This window comes from Malaclemys terrapin, chromosome 20 (assembly GCF_027887155.1).
Source record: "Malaclemys terrapin pileata isolate rMalTer1 chromosome 20, rMalTer1.hap1, whole genome shotgun sequence".
Taxonomy (NCBI): Eukaryota; Metazoa; Chordata; order Testudines; family Emydidae; genus Malaclemys; species Malaclemys terrapin.
In genome coordinates this window covers 2176279-2193460 of record NC_071524.1, presented here as the reverse complement: position 1 = coordinate 2193460, position 17182 = coordinate 2176279, and the positions used below count along the sequence as shown (strand labels likewise).

Below are 17182 nucleotides of genomic sequence, written 5' to 3'. Positions count from 1 at the left end.
GCAACATTCCCAGGTCAAATCTGCCCTGCTCCCTGCTCCGTCACATCTCTCCCCCCTTCGAGACTGAACTGAGCGGGGTCACTCTGACCAGTGACCTGGGGAAGTTCAGGGCTCCCTCTCCGGGACAACGCGTCCGCTATCAGGTTGTCACGTCCCTTCACATGGACCACGTCCATGTCATAATCCTGCAGGAGCAGGCTCCATCTCAGGAGCTTGGCGTTGGCTCCTTTCATCTGGTGCAGCCAGGTCAGGGGAGAGTGGTCGGTGTGCACGGTGAAGTGACGCCCAAAGAGATATGGCTCTAGTTTCTTGAGGGCCCACACCATGGCCAGGCATTCCTTCTCGATGGCCGCGTAGTTCTGCTCCCGGGGTAGCAACTTCTTGCTCAGGTACACGATGGGGTGTCTCTCCCCCTTTTCATCCTCCTGCATTAACACCGCCCCCAGTCCTGTGTCTGAGGCGTCGGTGAACACCATAAAGGGCTTGTCAAAGTCTGGGTTTGCCAGAACTGGGCCACTGACCAGAGCCTCCTTCAGCGCCCGGAGAGCCTCCTGGCACTCCTCGGTCCAGACCACTTTGTCTGGCTTCCCCTTCTTGCACAGCTCAGTGATGGGGCCGGCTATGGCGCTAAAGTGGGGCACGAACCTCCGATAGTACCCTGCCATCCCAATAAAGGCTTGGACCTGCTTTTTGGTTTGAGGAGCGGGCCAGTCTCTGATCACCTCCACTTTGGCTGGTTCCGGCTTTAGGCAGCCGCTTCCCACCCGGTGGCCTAGGTAGGATACCTCAGCCATCCCCACCTTGCACTTCTCCGGTTTTACGGTCAGCCCAGCCTTCTGGAGTCGGTCCAGCACTTGTCTAACCTGGGATATGTGGTCCTCCCAGGTCTGGCTAAAGACACAGATGTCATCGATATACGCCACGGCAAAACTCTCCATCCCCCTCAGTAGCTGATCCACCAGGCGCTGGAAGGTGGCCGGCGCTCCCTTGAGGCCGAAGGGCAGGGTCAGGAACTCATAGAGCCCCAGAGGGGTGACAAAGGCCGATTTCAGCCTGGCATCTGCATCCAGCGGCACTTGCCAATAGCCCTTTGTAAGATCCATGGTGGTAAGGTACCGAGCACCTCCCAGCTTGTCTAGGAGCTCGTCCGGCCTGGGCATGGGGTAGGCATCGGCCACAATGATGGCATTGAGCTTCCGATAGTCCACACAGAACCGGATCGACCCGTCCTTTTTGGGGACCAGCACCACCGGCGAGGCCCAAGGGCTGGAAGACGGCTGGATCATCCCCAAAGCCAGCATGTCATTGACCTCTCTTTCCAGGTCCTGAGCAGTTTTCCCTGTGGCTCGGAAGGGGGAGCATTTTATAGGCGGGTGCGATCCTGTCTGCACCCGGTGGACAGTCAGATTAGTGCGTCCAGGCTGGTTGGAAAACAGCTGCTGGTACAGATGCAGCACCCCTCCGATCTCAGCTCGCTGGGCAGGGGTTAGCCGATCAGAGAGAGGAATTGCTTCCAGGGGGAAGCCAACTCTTGTCCCAGGGAATAGATCTACTAAAGGGTCATCTCCCTGCCCCTCCCACTGTCCACACACGGCCAACACCATATTCCCCCTGTCATAATATGGCTTCATCATATTCACATGGTACACCCGGTGGTGGTGTGCCCGGTTCGACAGCTCCACCACATAGTTTACCTCGTTTAGTTGCTTGACAACCTTGAAGGGCCCTTCCCAGGCGGCCTGGAGTTTGTTTTTCCTCACGGGGATGAGGACCATCACCTGATCCCCAGTGGCGAAGGCACGGGCCCGTGCTGTGCGGTCATACCAGACCTTCTGCTTCCTCTGGGCCCTGGCCAGATTCTCCCTGGCCAGGCCCATGAGCTCGGCAAGTCGTTCCCGGAAGGTCAGGACATACTCCACCACCGACTCTCCGTCAGGAGTGGCCTTCCCCTCCCATTCGTCTCTCATCAGGTCCAGGGGCCCCCTTACCCGCCTTCCATATAGCAGTTCGAAAGGCGAAAACCCAGTAGACTCCTGGGGTACCTCCCTGTACGCAAACAGCAGGTGAGGTAAGTACTTGTCCCAGTCCTGCGGGTGCTGATTCATAAATGTTTTCAGCATCATTTTTAGCGTCCCATTGAACCTCTCCACCAGCCCGTTGGATTGGGGGTGATATGCTGAGGCCCAGGTGTGCCGGACCCCACATCTCTCCCACAAGCACCGGAGTAGGGCCGACATGAAGTTGGACCCTTGGTCCGTCAAGACTTCCTTGGGGAACCCCACTCGGCTGAAAATGGTCAGCAGCGCATCCGCCACAGTGTCTGCTTCAATGGACGATAAGGGCACTGCCTCGGGGTAGCGGGTGGCGAAATCGACCACCACCAGGATGTATTTCTTCCCAGACCGGGTCGCCTTGCTGAGAGGTCCCACTATGTCCATGGCCACCTTCTGGAAAGGCTCCTCTATGATGGGCAAAGGTCTCAATGCTGCTTTCCCCTTGTCCCGGGCCTTCCCCACCCTCTGGCAGGGGTCACAGGATCGGCAGTACTGCCGGACGTTGGTGAAGACCCCGGGCCAGTAAAAGTTCTGTAGCAGCCTCTGCCTGGTGCGCCGGATCCCCTGGTGCCCTGCGAGAGGGATGTCATGGGCCAGGTACAGTAGCTTGTGGCGAAACTTCTGGGGAACCACCAGCTGCCTCCTGATCCCCCATGACTCCACTTCCTCCGGGGGAGCCCACTCTCGGTACAGGAACCCCTTCTCCCACAGGAACCTCTCCTTGCATCCTCTCCTCATGGTCTGTACCACACTGAGGTCAGCCAGGCCCCTTAGCTTCCGCAGGGAGGGGTCCTTCTGCAACTCGGCCTGGAACTCGGCGGCTGGGGAAGGGATGGGGACCTGCTCCCTCTCGTCGGCTGGGTCGGAAGCCCCAGCCACCCCGCGGCCTGTCCTTGGGGTTTCCCTTCCCACCCGGGAAGGGTTCGGTGCCTCCGGTGGGACATCCTCCCCAAGGTCCGGGCGTAGTGCCCCTCGCCGGCTCTGGCTACGGGTCACGACTAAGGCGGTCTGGGGGCTGCTTGGCCAGTCCTCTAGGTCCCCCCCCATCAACACCTCAGTGGGCAAATGGTGGTGCACTCCCACGTCCTTGGGGCCCTCCTTGGCCCCCCATTTCAGGTGTACCCTCGCTACGGGAACCTTGAATGGGGTCCCGCCCACCCCGGTCAGGGTCAGGAAGGTGTTGGGCACCACCCGATCTCAGGCCACCACCTCGGGCCGGGCCAGTGTCACCTCTGCGCCCGTGTCCCAGTAACCATAAACTTTCTTCCCATCCACCTCCAGGGGAACAAGGCACTCGCTCCGCAGGGACAGCCCCGCGCCAACCCTGTAAACGGAGAACTTTTAATCCGGAGCATCTGGCCCCCCAGAGAAGCTGGCCGGGGGCCCTTCTCTCTCTTGAGCAGTTGATAAGCTGCCAGCCCCTCTTGCGTGGGAAGCCTGCCCCTCGTCCGTCTGGGCCTCTACCAAGTTAACCCGGTGCGGGTTCGGTCTGCTCAGTCTGTCCTTGAGCTTGGGGCACTGGGCCCGAACGTGGCCTCTTCAGCCGCAGTAATAGCAGCTCAGGTCCCGTGGGTCCCCTCGAGCCGGTCGGTTGTCCCTGATGCTGGGCATTCCCCGTGGGAGGGGATTCCCCATATTCCCCCTTTGGGAGGTCCCAGGGTGACTCTCTCTCTGCATCGCGGCGGGCCTGTTCCTTTGGGGCTCCTCCCTGCCACCCCCTGACCGGCTCTTTACAAACTCATCAGCCAGCTGCCCTGCGTGTCGCGGGTTCTCTGGCTTTCTGTCCACCAACCACAGCCTCAGGTCGGATGGGCACCGCTCATACAGTTGCTCCAGTACCAGCAGTTTGACCAGGTCCTCCTTCGTCTGGGCCCCATCAGCCCACTTGCTGGCGTATCTTTCCATGCGGGTGGCTAGTTGCAGATATGAGATCTCAGGGGTTTTATCCTGACTCCGGAACCTTTCCCGGTACATCTCAGGAGTCAGCCCAAACTCTCGTAGCAGGGCCTTTTTGAATAGTTCGTAGTCCCCTTTCTCTGCCTCTCCCAGTTGGCGGTACAATGCCACGGATTTGGGGTCCAGTAAGGGGGTAAGGACCCGGAGTCTGTCCGCGGGATCAACCCGGTGCAGCTCGCAGGCCGTCTCAAAGGCCTCCAGGAAGTCATCCATGTCCTCCCCCTCCTTGTATGGGGCCATGATGCACTTATCAAAGCTCCGTGCAGTCCTGGGTCCCCCCTCACTCACCGCAGCCGGGGGTTCGCTGCCCCTCAGTCTCGCCAGTTCCAGTTCACGCTGATGCTGTCTCTCATTCTCCTGTCTCTGTCTCTCTTTCTCCTCCCGTTCATGCTGTCTCTGTCTCTCTTCACGCTGATGCTGTCTCTCTTTCTCCTCCCGTTCATGCTGACGCTGTCTCTCTTCATGCTGTCTCTGTTGTTCACGATCCTCCAGCTCCCTCAGTTTTAGCTCTTTCTCCCATTCCAGCCAATTCCGCTCCCCGGATGCCGAACGTCGCCGGGAGGATCCTCTGCTGGCCGGCGGGCTTCGCCGGGGGGATCCCCTGCTGGCCGGGGGGGTCACGGCGCCCTCGGTATTTGCTGGGCTTCTCCCCACCCTTCCCCTAGGCATAGGAAGGAGGGGTCTCGGGAAGCCCTCAGCAGCCGGCTGACCACTCCCAGCTGGGACAGACACTGGTGCCTGCGCTGCATCTGCCAGGCTGCTTCCCTGAGACACAGGGATCGGTTCATTCGCGCGATCTTCCGCCTCCAGCCGGGCAATGAGCTGTTCTTTGGTGAGCCTCCCAATGCGCAGCCGCCTCTGCTTGCACAGCTCCACCAGGTCGTTCTTAAGCCGCTTGGCATACATCTTCCTGCTGGCCACTCACCGGCCTGTGTGCTCACAGCTCCCCACAGTTCCCAGGGGGACCCCTAGTGTGCCAGCCCTTCTCGAGGTCACCACCTCTCTGCCAGGGTCGAGCTGCAGACTCCTCCGCCCCTGGGACCACTCGCTGCGATCCCCCCGGGGGACCCTGTTACTGCCAAAGTCCTTCTCGCTGGTCACACACTCCCAGGGGTAATAACCGTCTCTCTCTCACTCTTCAGCACGCCTGGTCCCCGTCAATCCCCCTTCGTTTTACTGCTCCCCAGTCACTTACTGCAGGAAGCGCCGTCCACGGGGTGCAGTAGATCCCACCGCTGCCACCAGTTGTTGCGGATTGTGGGGGAGTTAGGGCCCTGCACCCCTCTTCCCGAGATTCACTGCGACTCTCAGCCAGCCAGTAAAGCAGAAGGTTTATTTAAGGACAGGAACACAGTCTCAAGCAGAGCGTGTAGGTACGACCAGACCCCCTCAATTAGGTCCCTCTGGGAGGTTCAGGGAGCTTAGACCCCAGCTTGGGGTTCCCTGCGTTGCACCACCCAGCCCCAACCGAAACTAAACTCCCAGCCCCTCCCGCTGCTCCTCTCCTTTGTTCAGTCTCCCGGGCAGAAGGTGTTAATTCTCCCCACCCCCGTTCCTGGCTCAGGTTACAGCTCAGGTAGCTTCCTTCAAGGGAAGTCCCACATCCCCACTGCAACCCCCCTGCAACATTCCCAGGTCAAATCTGCCCTGCTCCCTGCTCCGTCACACCTGGCCCCAGGGTCACCTGGACTCCTGCTCCAACTGCTCCTCCAGCTGGGCCACCTTGGCCTCCAGGGTGGCGATGGTCAGCTTGTACTTGGCCTTGACGGAGGAGTCCAGCTCGCCCAGCTTGGCCCGCAGCTCCTTGTTCTGCCGCTCCATCTGCTGCCGGGCGTTCTCCGCCTTCTGCGAGAAGCTGCGCTCGGCCCCCAGCTCCGTCGTCAGCGTCTCCACCTGCGGGGGGGGCGGGGGCTGGTCACGCAGCGCCTGGGAGCCCCTGCCCCAGCGGGTGCGTCCCCTGGCAGGCAGTGTTGGCCCCGAAGCCCTAGTGTGGCACAAGGGGGCGCTGGGCCACGGGGAGCGGGACGGGGGCTCGGCGGGGGGCGCTGGGCCGCGAGGGGCGGGCAGGGGCTCGGCGGGGGGCGCTGGGCCGCGGGGTGCGGGCTCGGCGGGGGGCGCTGGGCCACGAGGGGTGGGGCAGGGGTTTCGTGGGGGGCGCTGGGCCGCGAGGGGCGGGGCGGGGGCTCGGGGGCGGGGGCTCGGCGGGGGGCACTGGGCTGCGGGGTGCGGGTTCGGTGGGGGGCGCTGGGCCGCGAGGGGCGGGGCAGGGGCTCGGCGGGGGGGACTCAGCGGGGGGCGCTGGGCCACGAGGGGCGGGGCGGGGGGCGCTGGGCCGCGGAGTGTGGGTTCGGCAGGGGGCGCTGGGCCGCAGGGTGCAGGGTGGGGGGACTCGGCGGGGGGCGCTGGGCAGCAGGGGTCCGGCGGGGGGCGCTGGGCTGCAGGGTTCTCGACCCCCCCCCCCCAGGCCCACCTGCAGGCTCAGCTTGCGGTAACGGTCGTTCAGCAGCTCCGCGTTGCTCTGCTCCTCGTCCAGCTCCTCCTCCAGCTGCCCGATCCGCGCCTCCAGGTGCCGCTTCTCATCCAGCAGTGCCGACCTGCGGGGAGGGGGGGCCGGGCTGAGTGGGGCTGGGAGCCCGGGGCAGGGGCGGTTCTGGCGTGAGCAGCTCCTGCTCCGTGCCCAGGATATGGGTTGTGGCATCGGCAGCGGCTGGGGGCACGGTGTTCACAAAGGGGTGTGGGCGAGGCATGGGGCAGTGGGCGGGGCTAGTGAAAGGATGGGGTGGAGCATGGGCATGGCATACATGGGGGCATGGGTGAGGCACGGGGTGGGGCAGGGCATGGGTGAGGCACGGGGTGGGGCAGGGACAGAGGGCGTGGCAGGGGGCGGGGCCCATGGCAGCAAGGGGTGGAGCTCACAACAGGCCAGAGGCAGGGGAGTGGCAGGGCGGGGCACTTGTCATCACCAGGGGCGGAGTCTACAGCAGTGGGCGGGGCCTATGCAGTGGGCGGGGCACTCACTTGCTGCTGGCACCATTGGCCAGCTCGTCAGCCAGGTCGTCACGCTCCTGCTGCGCCTGCCGCTTGGCTCGCTCGGCCGCCGCCAGCTCCTGGAACGGGCGGGGGAGGGGTCAGGGGTAGGGGGGCTTGGCTGTGCTCGTGGGGCGTTGACAACACCCCACAGCATGTACCCACCCCTACCACAATAGCTCCACCCCCTCGCCCCCTGCAGCTGAAGTAGCTCCGCCCCAAATGAAAGAGCCCCACCCCCTCGCCTCCTGCAGCTGAAGTAGCCCCGCCCCCAAATGGAAGAGCCCCACCCCCTCAACTCCTGCAGCTGAAGTAGCCCCGCCCCCAAATGGAAGAGCCCCACCCCCTCACCTCCTGCAGCTGAAGTAGCCCCGCCCCCAAATGGAAGAGCCCCACCCCCTCACCTCCTGCAGCTGAAGTAGCTCCGCCCCCAAATGAAAGAACCCCACCCCCTCACCTCCTGCAGCTGAAGTAGCTCCGCCTCCAAGTTTTTCAGCTTCTTCTCGTTCTCCCTGGACTGGATGAAGATCTCCTCGCGGGACGTGCGCGACTCCTCCACCTCCCGCCACAGCTCCTTCATCTGGGCCTGTGGGTGATGGGTTGAGAGCAAGTGAGAGACTCCCCCCCGGACGCCAGGGTCCCATAATGAAGGGTAAGTTCCACTCTTGTGGCACTCGGACGCTGGGATCCCGTAACGCAGAGCAAGCCCCACTGCTGGGGTGCCCGGATGCCAGGGTCCAATAACACAGAGTAAGCCTCACCCCTGGGGTGCCAGGACGCCAGGATGCAGGAGAACGAACAAGATACTCAAGCTCCCAGCATGCACTGCTCCCCTTCTGGCTTCCCCTGTGGCCCAGTTGGGTGCCCGATGCCCCTCCCCTAGTCTCCCAGGCTCCTCCCCCAGCCCCCAGACCCCTCCCCCGGCCCCAAGCCACACACCCCACCTGCAGTTTGCGGAGCTGCTTGACGGCCTCTTCGCGCCCCTTGTTGGCGGTGTCGATCTGCCCCAGCACCTCCTGCAGGTCCAGCTCCAGCTTCTTCCGCGCCGCCACCACCTGGGCCCGCTGCTTCCGCTCGCCGTCCAGCTCCTGCTCCAGATCCCGCACCTGGGGGGGGGCGCAGGGGTCACCCACGGCCAGTGCCCGCCCTGCGCCCAGCAGGCACCGGCCTGCCACCAGCCCAGCCCCCTCCCAGCCCCGGCACCCCCCTGCCGCCCCCACCTGCTTGGCGAGCAGCTTCTTCTTGTCATCGTTGCTGTCGTCGCGGCTCTGCAGGTCCCGCTCGTGCTGCGCCTTCATGGCCTGCAGGGTCACCTCCAGCCGCAGCTTCCCGTCCTCCGTGGCCTGCAGCTCGTCCTCCAGCTCCTCCAGCTGCGCCCGCATCTCCTGCACCTGCTGCTCCAGCGCCCGCTTCGACCGCTCCAGCTCGTGCACCTGCGGGAGGGCACGGACCAGGGTTCCCAGCGTGCACTGAGCCAGCATCACCAGCAGGCACCGCACCACGGCCCTCCTGGGGGCACGGCCCAGAGCTCCCAGCATGCACCGCACCAGGGCTCCCAGCATGCACCGCGCCACGGCCCTCATGGGGGCACAGCCCAGAGCTCCCAGCATGCACCACACCACAACTCCCAGCATACACCACACCACGGCCCAGGGCTCCCAACGTGCACCACACCAGGGCTCCCAGAATGCACCATGCCATGGCCCTCCCAGGTACATACAGCTGTGTTAGACCCCATACCCCTCCAAGAGCTGGGGAGAGAACCCAGGAATCCTGGCTCCCAGCCCAGGCCTCCCTCCCCGCGCCGAGGTGGGGGCGGAACCCAGGCGTCCGGGCAGGGCTCCTTACGTTCTTGCCGACGTCGTCCTTGGAGCTGACCAGGTCATCCAGCTCAGCCCGGAGCTGCTTGTTCTGCCGGTCCAGCTCCTCCCGCAGCTCCAGCGACTCCTCCAGCGCCCGGGTCAGCGACAGCACCTTGGTCTCCTTCTCCCGGGCTTCGGCCTCGGCCCGGTCCCGCTCCTCCGCGTGGCGCGCTGACACCAGCTTCTCCTCCGCCAGCATCTGCCGGGGGCCAGCGCGTCAGGGGGGGCCTGGCCAGGCTGGGGGGTGGGGAAGGGGAGCCCTGGCCAGGCTGGGGGGCCGGAGGGAGGGTCAGGGGAGGGGTGAGTAGGATTTGGGAGGATCAGTAGTAGTGGAGGGTTGGTGGGTGGGGTTGGTGGGACGTGGGGAGGGGGAAGTCAGTGGCTGTTGGATGAGGAGGTCGGTGGATGGAGGAGTGGGGGAGGGGAGCATGGGGGGGTTGGGATCAATGTGGGAGGAGAAGGGGGGAGGAGGGTGGGGGGGAAGCAGTGGAGGGTGGGGACAGTGGGGGGGAGTATGTGGGGGGGAGCAGCGGGGGAGGGGTGGGGAGCAGCAAGGGATTGGGGGCAAGGGGCTGCGCCCTCACCTGGTCAAACTTCTTCTGCCGGCGCTCCAGGTTGGCCACGGCCTGGCGCTGCTGGCCCAGCTCCAGGCTGGCATCGTCCAGCTCCTGCTGCAGCCGTGCCCGGGTCTTCTCCAGCTTCTCGGCCGCCTGTGCCTTCTCCTCCCAGCGCTGCCCCAGCAGCTCCAGCTCCCGGGCTGCCCGGCGCCGGGCCTCCTCCAGCGCCTCCGCCGTGCCCGCGTCCTCCTCCAACTTCCGCCGCGCCTCCACCACCTGCCGGCAGCGGGGTCAGCCGGGGCGTGGGGCCCCCCACCCTGGAGCCGGCCGGCCCCACGCGCCCCCATATCCCCTCACCCCAGAGCAGGCTGGCCCCACGCGCTCCCGGAGCCCCCCACCCTGGAGCCGGCCGGCCCCACGTGCCCCCATATCCCTTCAACCCAGAGCAGGCCGGCCCCACATGCCCCCGGAGTCCCCCACCCCAGAGCAGTCCGGCCCCACGCGACCCCACAGCCCTCCCCACACGAAGCCAGCCAGTCCCACGGGCCCCCAGAACCCCCACCCTGGAGCCGGCTGGCTCAACGTGCCCCCACAGCCCCCCATACCAGAGGCAGCCAGTCCCAGGACACGCTCCCCACCCCAACCAGCAAATGGCCCTGCCCTTGGGAGACACTGGGACGCGAGCAGGGACAGAACAAAGAGGGGGCCGGGGCAGGAAACACTGCACCCGCCGTGCCAAGCACACTGCACCAGTGCTCTGCACCCACTGCGTCCCCTTCACTGCATCCCCACACTGCACCCCTGGCACCCCTCACATAGCACCCACTGTGCCCCTCACACTGCACCAGTGCTCTGCACCCACTGCGTCCCCTTCACTGCATCCCCACACTGCACCCCTGGCACCCCTCACATAGCACCCACTGTGCCCCTCATACTGCACCAGCACTTAGCACCCACTGCATCCCCTGCACCCTCACACTGCCCCCGCGGCACCACCCACTGCTGTGCACACGGAGCCAGCTCCGTGCTGGCTGCACCCCCCTGCGGCCCCGGGCCGGGCTCACCTGCTGCTGCAGGGCCTGGATCTGGCGGCTGAAGTTGGCCTTCACAGCCTCCTCCTCCTCCAGCTGCTCCAGCACGGCGCCCTTCTCCTCCTCCAGCTGCCGCACCCGCGAGCCCAGCGCCAGCTTCTGCCGCGTCTCCTCCTGCAGCAGCTCCTGGGGCAGGGAGTGGGCGAGTCAGAGACCCTGCCGCAGGCCCCTCCCCCACGACCCTGGGGCAGAGACCCCGCCATAGGCTCCTCCCCCCCGCCCCCAGCAGAGACCCCGCCACAGGCCCCTCCACCCAAGACCCCGCCGCAGGCCCCACCCCTGACCAGAGACCCCGCCGCAGGCCCCTTCCCCCCGATCCTGGGGCAGAGACCCCGCCACAGGCCCCTCCCACCCGGCCCCAGCAGAGACCCCGCCGCAGGCCCCTCCCCCCGAGACCCCGCCGCAGGCCCCACCCCCCAACCAGAGACCCTGCCACAGGCCCCGCTCCCTGACCCCGGGACAGAGACCCCGCCGCAGGCCCCGCCCCCAGCCCCTGGGGCAGAGACCCCGCCACAGGCCCCACCCCCCGAGACCCCGCCGCAGGCCCCGCCCCCAGCCCCTGGGACAGAGACCCCGCCACAGGCCCCACCCCCCAACCCCGGGGCAGAGACCCCACCCCAGCCCCCTGCCAGACCCCCAGGCCCAGGGGCAGAGCCGCCCTGTGCCTACCGACACCACCCTCTCCACACTGCCCAGGCCCCACTTCCCCGGCCCCACCCCACCTAGCTCCCCCCACCCAGGCCCCATTCCCAACCCCGTCCCTCCACCCCAAACCACTCCCCCAACCCGGCACCTGTTGGGCTCAGCCCCTACCTGGGTGTCCTGCAGGTGGGACTCCACGCTGGCCAGCTCCTTGGCGAGCTTGGTCGTCTTCGACTCCGTGGTGCCCAGGGCCCCCGAGACGCTGTCCAGCTCACTCTGCCCAGGGAAGAGGGGGAGGGGGCTCAGCGACCCTGCTCCATGGCCCCCGTCATCCCACAGGGGTGATCGGGGGGGGGGGCAGGATACTGGGGTAGATGGGCCCGGGAGGTGATGGAGGAAGCAGGATACCAGCTTAGATGGACCCAGGGAGGGGGTGGGATACTGGGATAGATGGGCCCAGGAGGTGATAGAGGGGACAGAATCCTGGGGTAGATGGACCCAGGGGACAGGGAGGCAGCAGGATACTGGGGTAGATGGAGGGGGCAGGATCCATGGGTCTGATCCAGGGGGCAGGGAGGGGGCGGGATACTGGGGTAGATGGGCCCGTGGGTGGGATGGAGAGGGCAGGATACCAGGGGATAGATGGGTGTGGGGGTGTGATCCAGGGGGAAGGGAGGGGGCAGAATACCGGGGTAAATGGGCTCGGAGGGGTGATGGAGGGGGAGGGATACTGGGGTAGATGGAGGGAGTGGGATCTATGAGTCCGATCCAGGGGGCAGGAAGGGAGCAGGATACCGGGGCAGATGGGCCCAGAGGGGTGATGGAGGGGGTGGGATACTGGGGTAGATGGGCTCGGAGGGGTGATGGAGGGGGCAGGATTCCGGGGTAGATGGGCTCAGAAGGGTGATGGAGGGGGCGGGATAGCGGGGTAGATGCTGGGGGCGGGATCCATGGGTCCGATCCAGGGGGCAGGAAGGGGTCAGGATACCGGGGTAGATGCGCTCGGAGGGGTGATGGGGGGGTGGGATCCATGGGTCCAATCCAGGGGGCAGGGAGGGGGTGGGATACCGGGGTAGATGGGCTCGGAGGGGTGATGGAGAGGGTAGGATACCGGGTAGATGGGCTCGGAGGGGTGATGGAGGGGGTGCGATCCATTGGTCCGATCCAGGGGGCAGGGGTGTCTCACCTGCAGCTTGCCCACGCGGTCGGCGAGCTCGGCCTTGGCTCGCTCGGCCTCGCTGGCCCGGATCTGCAGCTCCTGCACCTGACCTTCCAGCTTCTTGCGGCGCTGGTCTGAGTCCAGCCGGGCGGCCTGCAGCCCCTTCACCTCCTGCGCCAGCTCCGCCTTCTCCCCCTCCAGCGTCTGCTTCGCCTTCTCCAGGGCGCCTTTCACCTGGGAGGGCCGAGAACCACCTCACACAGAGCTAACACCCACAGCAGAGCCCAAGAGAGCCCAGGAGTCCGGCCTGCCAGCTCCTGCCCCCCTGCTCTCACCACTAGCCCCCACTCCCCTCCCAGAGCCAGGGAGAGAACCCAGGAGTCCGGCCTGCCAGGCCCTGCCCCCCTGCTCTTACCATTAGCCCCCACTCCGCTCCCAGAGCCAGGGAAAGAACCCAGGAGTCCGGCCTGCCAGTCCCAGCCCCCCTGCTCTCACCACTAGCCCCCACTCCCCTCCCAGAGCCAGGGAGAGAACCCAGGAGTCTGGCCTGCCAGGCCCTGCCCCCCTGCTCTTACCATTAGCCCCCACTTCCCTCACAGAGCCAGGGACAGAACCCAGGAGTTCAGACTGCCAGTCCCAGCTCCCCTGCTCTCACCACTAGCACCCACTCCCCTCCTAGAGCCAGGGAGAGAACCCAGGAGTCCTGGCTCCCAGCCCCTGCCCGTGCTGACCCCACTGAGCTCTCCCCAGGCAGGGGGAGGTGTAAGGGGGGAAGGCTTGGGGAGCCCGGCATGATGGAGGTCCAGGCATGGAAGAGCAGGGGGGCTGATGCAGGGGGGACCTAGCCCCATGGAGGACCCTTCCCCTCCCGGCCCCTACCCGGCGCGACTGCTCCAGCTGCTCGGACAGCTCCTCCAGGGCGTGGGCGTGTCGCTGGCGCATCTCCACCACCTGGGCCTCGTGCACCTTCACCTCATCCTCGATCCCCTTCTTCAGCTCGGCCACCTCCTGCTCCCGCTTCGACCTGCGGGGGGCAGCGGTGAGCCACGGGCGGGGGGCACGCAGGGGCTACTTCTGCAGGACCCCCTTGCCCTATGCTGAGACGTGGGGTGGGCTGGGTGCACGGGGACTTGGGTGCACGGGGATGCAGCTGGCTCTGGGGGGAGGCGGTCGGGTGTGTGGGGACGTGGCCGGCTCCCAGGGGAAGTGGACTAGGTGCGTGGGAATCCAGCTGGCTCTGGGGTGAGGTGGGCCAGGCCTGGGGACACAGCCAGCCCCAGGGCTAGACAGGCCAGGCACAGAGGGATGCGGCTGGCTCTGGGGGGAGGCAGGTGGGCTCAGGGGATGGTGCACACCAAACCCAGGGATAGGCAGGCCAGGCCCGAGGAGGCAGGGGGCTCCGGGGAGGGTGTGCAGCTCTGGGGAAGGTGCGCGGGGATGCGGCTGGCTCTGGGGGGAGGCGAGCCAGGCCCAAGGAGGCAGGCAGCTCCGGGGAAGGTGTGCAGGGATTCAGCTGGCTCTGGGCAAGGTGCACGGGGATGCGGCTGGCTCTGGGGGGAGCCGAGCCAGGCCCGGGGACGCGGGCAGCACCGCACCGTAGCTCCTGCTGGGTGGCTGTGGAGTCCAGCGTATCCTCCAGCTCGGTTTTCAGGGCCTCCAGCTCCTCGCCCAGGTCCCGTCGCTGCTTCTCGGCCTTGGCCCGAGCCACCCGCTCTGTCTCTACGTCCTCCTGCAGCTCCGTCAGCTGGGCCTGCAGCTCCCGCAGGGCCTTCAGCACCTGGTTCTTCTGGGCCGCCTCCTCCTCCAGCCTGCGGGGCAGAGAGCGGGTCAGCACCGCGGGGGGAGGGGGGAGAGCGGGTCAGCACCGCGGGGGGAGGGGGAGAGAGCGGGTCAGCGCCACGGGGGGAGGGCGAGAGCGGGTCAGCGCCGCGGGGGGAGGTGGAGAGCGGGTCAGCGCCGCGGGGGGAGGGCGAGAGCGGGTCAGCGCCGCGGGGGGAGGGCGAGAGCGGGTCAGCGCCGCGGGGGGAGGGGGAGAGCGGGTCAGTGCTGCGGGAGGGGAGGGGGAGAGAGTGGGTCAGCGCCGTGGAGGACGGGAGAGAGCGGGTCAGCGCCGGGAGGGGAGGGGGAGAGAGCGGGTCAGCGCCAGGAGGGGAGGGGGAAAGTGGGACACCGCCACGGGGGGGGAGGAGAGAGAGAGAGCGGGTCAGTGCCGTGGGGTGAGGGGGAGAGAGCGGGTCAGCGCCGTGGGGTGAGGGGGAGAGAGCGGGTCAGCGCCGCGGGGTGAGGGGGAGAGAGCGGGTCAGCGCCGCGCGGGGGCAGCCGGAGAATAACTCCCATCCCTAACCCGGGCGGGGGGGGCAGCAGGGGGGTAGTGGCTACAGACGTGGCAGGGGGTCGGGCAGCAGGTACCTGGCAGGGGGATCCCAGTGGTGTCCCTGACCCCGGGAGGACGGAGCAGGGATCCCAGGGGAGGGACCTGGGGGGCCCCAGGCAGGAGTTGGGGGCGGATCTCTGGGGGGACCCAGCTGGGGGATGAGGAATAGGGGGGCACCTGGCCAGGGCGGTCTGCAGCTCGGCCTCCTTGCGGGCCAGCTGGGCCCGGAGCTCCTCCAGCTGCTGCTGCAACTCCAGCAGCTGCTCCTGCAGGTCGCTCGTCTCCCCGTCCAGCCGCCGCCGCTGCTTCTCCAGCTCCTGGCGCCCCTTCTCCTCCTTCTTCAGCCGCTCTGCGGGGGGGCGGGGGGGTCAGCGAGGCCCCACCCGGCCCAGCCCCGGGGGAATCCCTTCCCCCGCCCCCCAACACACCGCTCGACCCGCCCAGGGGTCAGCACCCCCCATCTCCCCATCCCCTGTGCCGGCCAGGGCTGCTAGGGCCTCCCCACCCGGACGCCGGGGTCCCCCAGGGCCCATCCCCCACCCCTCACCTTCCATGTCGGCGAGGACGGCCTCGTATTTGTTGCGCAGTTTGGACAGGCTCTTCACCTTCTCCTCCTCCTCCGTCATGTGCGAGGTGAACTCCGCCAGGCGCTCCTCCATCAGCTTCCGCTCCTGGGGGGCACGGGGCGGGGGTGAGGCCGTGCCGTGGACCCACCCGCTCCCACCAACCCTCCCCGCCGGGAAAGGAACGGGGATGGACTCCAGCTAGGGCGCGGGCGGGTTCAGGGTGACGCTTCGCGGCTGGATCCGGATTCAGATCCGAATGGGTACGGAAACGCCGATTCTGACCGCGATTTAGATCACGGCACAGAGCTGGCTTCAGCTCTGGGTCACACCCCAGCTGTCGAAGTCCTGATCTGGATCACGGTTCAGATCAACCATCCCAGATTTGAGTTCAGAACTGGACTGCAAATCGGTTGAGAGTTTGGGTTCTAATTCCGATTCGTATCCAGATTAGGGGTCAGATGGGGATTTGTAATATCCCCATCTAGGCTTGGATTCAGATTCAGAGTTGCATTCACATCTTACACCTACACCTAGATGGCGTTCACCTTTCGAGGAGAGGAAAGACCCTATTCGGACACAGACTGGCTAACCTAGTGAGGAGGGCTTTAAACTAGGTTCGACGGGGACAGGTGAGCAAAGCCCACAGGTAAGTGGGGAACATGGAGACCGGGGAAATGAGTCGGAAACAAGAGGGAGTGTGGGCTATATTGGCAGAGAGAAAGGAGAGTCAGGACAAAACTGGGAGGAAAGATCAAACCAGTATCTTAGATGCCTATATACAAATGCGAGAAGTATGGGGAATAAGCAGGAAGAACTGGAAGTGCTAATAAATAAATACAACTATGACATTGTTGGCATCACTGAAACTTGGTGGGATAATACACATGATTGGAATGTTGGTGTGGATGGGTACAGCTTGCTCAGGAAGGATAGACAGGGGAAAAAGGGAGGAGGTGTTGCCTTATATATTAAAAATGTACACACTTGGACTGAGGTAGAGATGGACATAGGAGACGGAAGTGTTGAGAGTCTCTGGGTTAGGCTTAAAGGGGCAAAAAACAAGGGAGATGTCATGCTAGGAGTCTACTACAGGCCACCTAACCAGGTGGAAGAGGTGGATGAGGCTTTTTTCAAGCAACTAACAAAATCATCCAAAGCCCAAGATTTGGTGGTGATGGGGGACTTCAACTATCCGGATATATGTTGGGAAAATAACACAGTGGGGCACAGACTATCCAACAAATTCTTGGACTGCATTGGAGACAACTTTTTATTTCAGAAGGTTGAAAAAGCTACTAGGGGGGAAGCTGTTCTAGACTTGATTTTAACAAATAGGGAGGAACTCGTTGAGAATGTGAAAGTAGAAGGCAGCCTGGGTGAAAGTGATCATGAAATCATAGAGTTTGCAATTCTAAGGAAGGGTAGAAGGGAGAACAGCAAAATAGAGACAATGGATTTCAGGAAGGCAGATTTTGGGAAGCTCAGAGAGCTGATGGGTAAGGTCCCATGGGAATCAAGACTGAGGGGAAAAACAACTGAGGAGAGTTGGCAGTTTTTCAAAGGGACGCTATTAAGGGCCCAAAAGCAAGCTATTCCGCTGGTTAGGAAAGATAGAAAATGTGGCAAAAGACCACCTTGGCTTAACCACGAGATCTTGCACAATCTAAAAAATAAAAAGGAGTCATATAAAAAATGGAAACTAGGACAGATTACAAAGGATGAATATAGGCAAACAACACAGGAATGCAGGGGCAAGATTAGAAAGGCAAAGGCACAAAATGAGCTCAAACTAGCTACGGGAATAAAAGGAAACAAGAAGACTTTTTATCAATACATTAGAAGCAAGAGGAAGACCAAAGACAGGGTAGGCCCACTGCTTAGTGAAGAGGGAGAA

At 64.7% G+C, this 17182-nt stretch overlaps 1 protein-coding gene across 4 annotated transcripts in view; it reads right to left on the bottom strand.

The window, feature by feature from the left end:
- LOC128826551 (myosin-10-like) overlaps positions 1–17182 on the bottom strand; it is a 60937-nt gene that overhangs the window by 4634 nt on the left and 39121 nt on the right. For all 4 annotated transcript variants that reach the window (XM_054009895.1, XM_054009892.1, XM_054009894.1 and 1 more), the window contains 15 exons: positions 15270–15393; positions 14900–15071; positions 13944–14156; positions 13228–13372; positions 12376–12582; positions 11361–11465; positions 10521–10673; positions 9484–9732; positions 8886–9098; positions 8258–8470; positions 7982–8143; positions 7495–7623; positions 7029–7117; positions 6481–6604; positions 5695–5903 (listed from right to left, as the gene is read on the bottom strand). In XM_054009895.1, the coding sequence (XP_053865870.1) occupies positions 5695–5903; positions 6481–6604; positions 7029–7117; positions 7495–7623; positions 7982–8143; positions 8258–8470; positions 8886–9098; positions 9484–9732; positions 10521–10673; positions 11361–11465; positions 12376–12582; positions 13228–13372; positions 13944–14156; positions 14900–15071; positions 15270–15393 (2507 nt within the window). The remainder of the gene's footprint in view (positions 1–5694; positions 5904–6480; positions 6605–7028; positions 7118–7494; positions 7624–7981; positions 8144–8257; positions 8471–8885; positions 9099–9483; positions 9733–10520; positions 10674–11360; positions 11466–12375; positions 12583–13227; positions 13373–13943; positions 14157–14899; positions 15072–15269; positions 15394–17182) is intronic.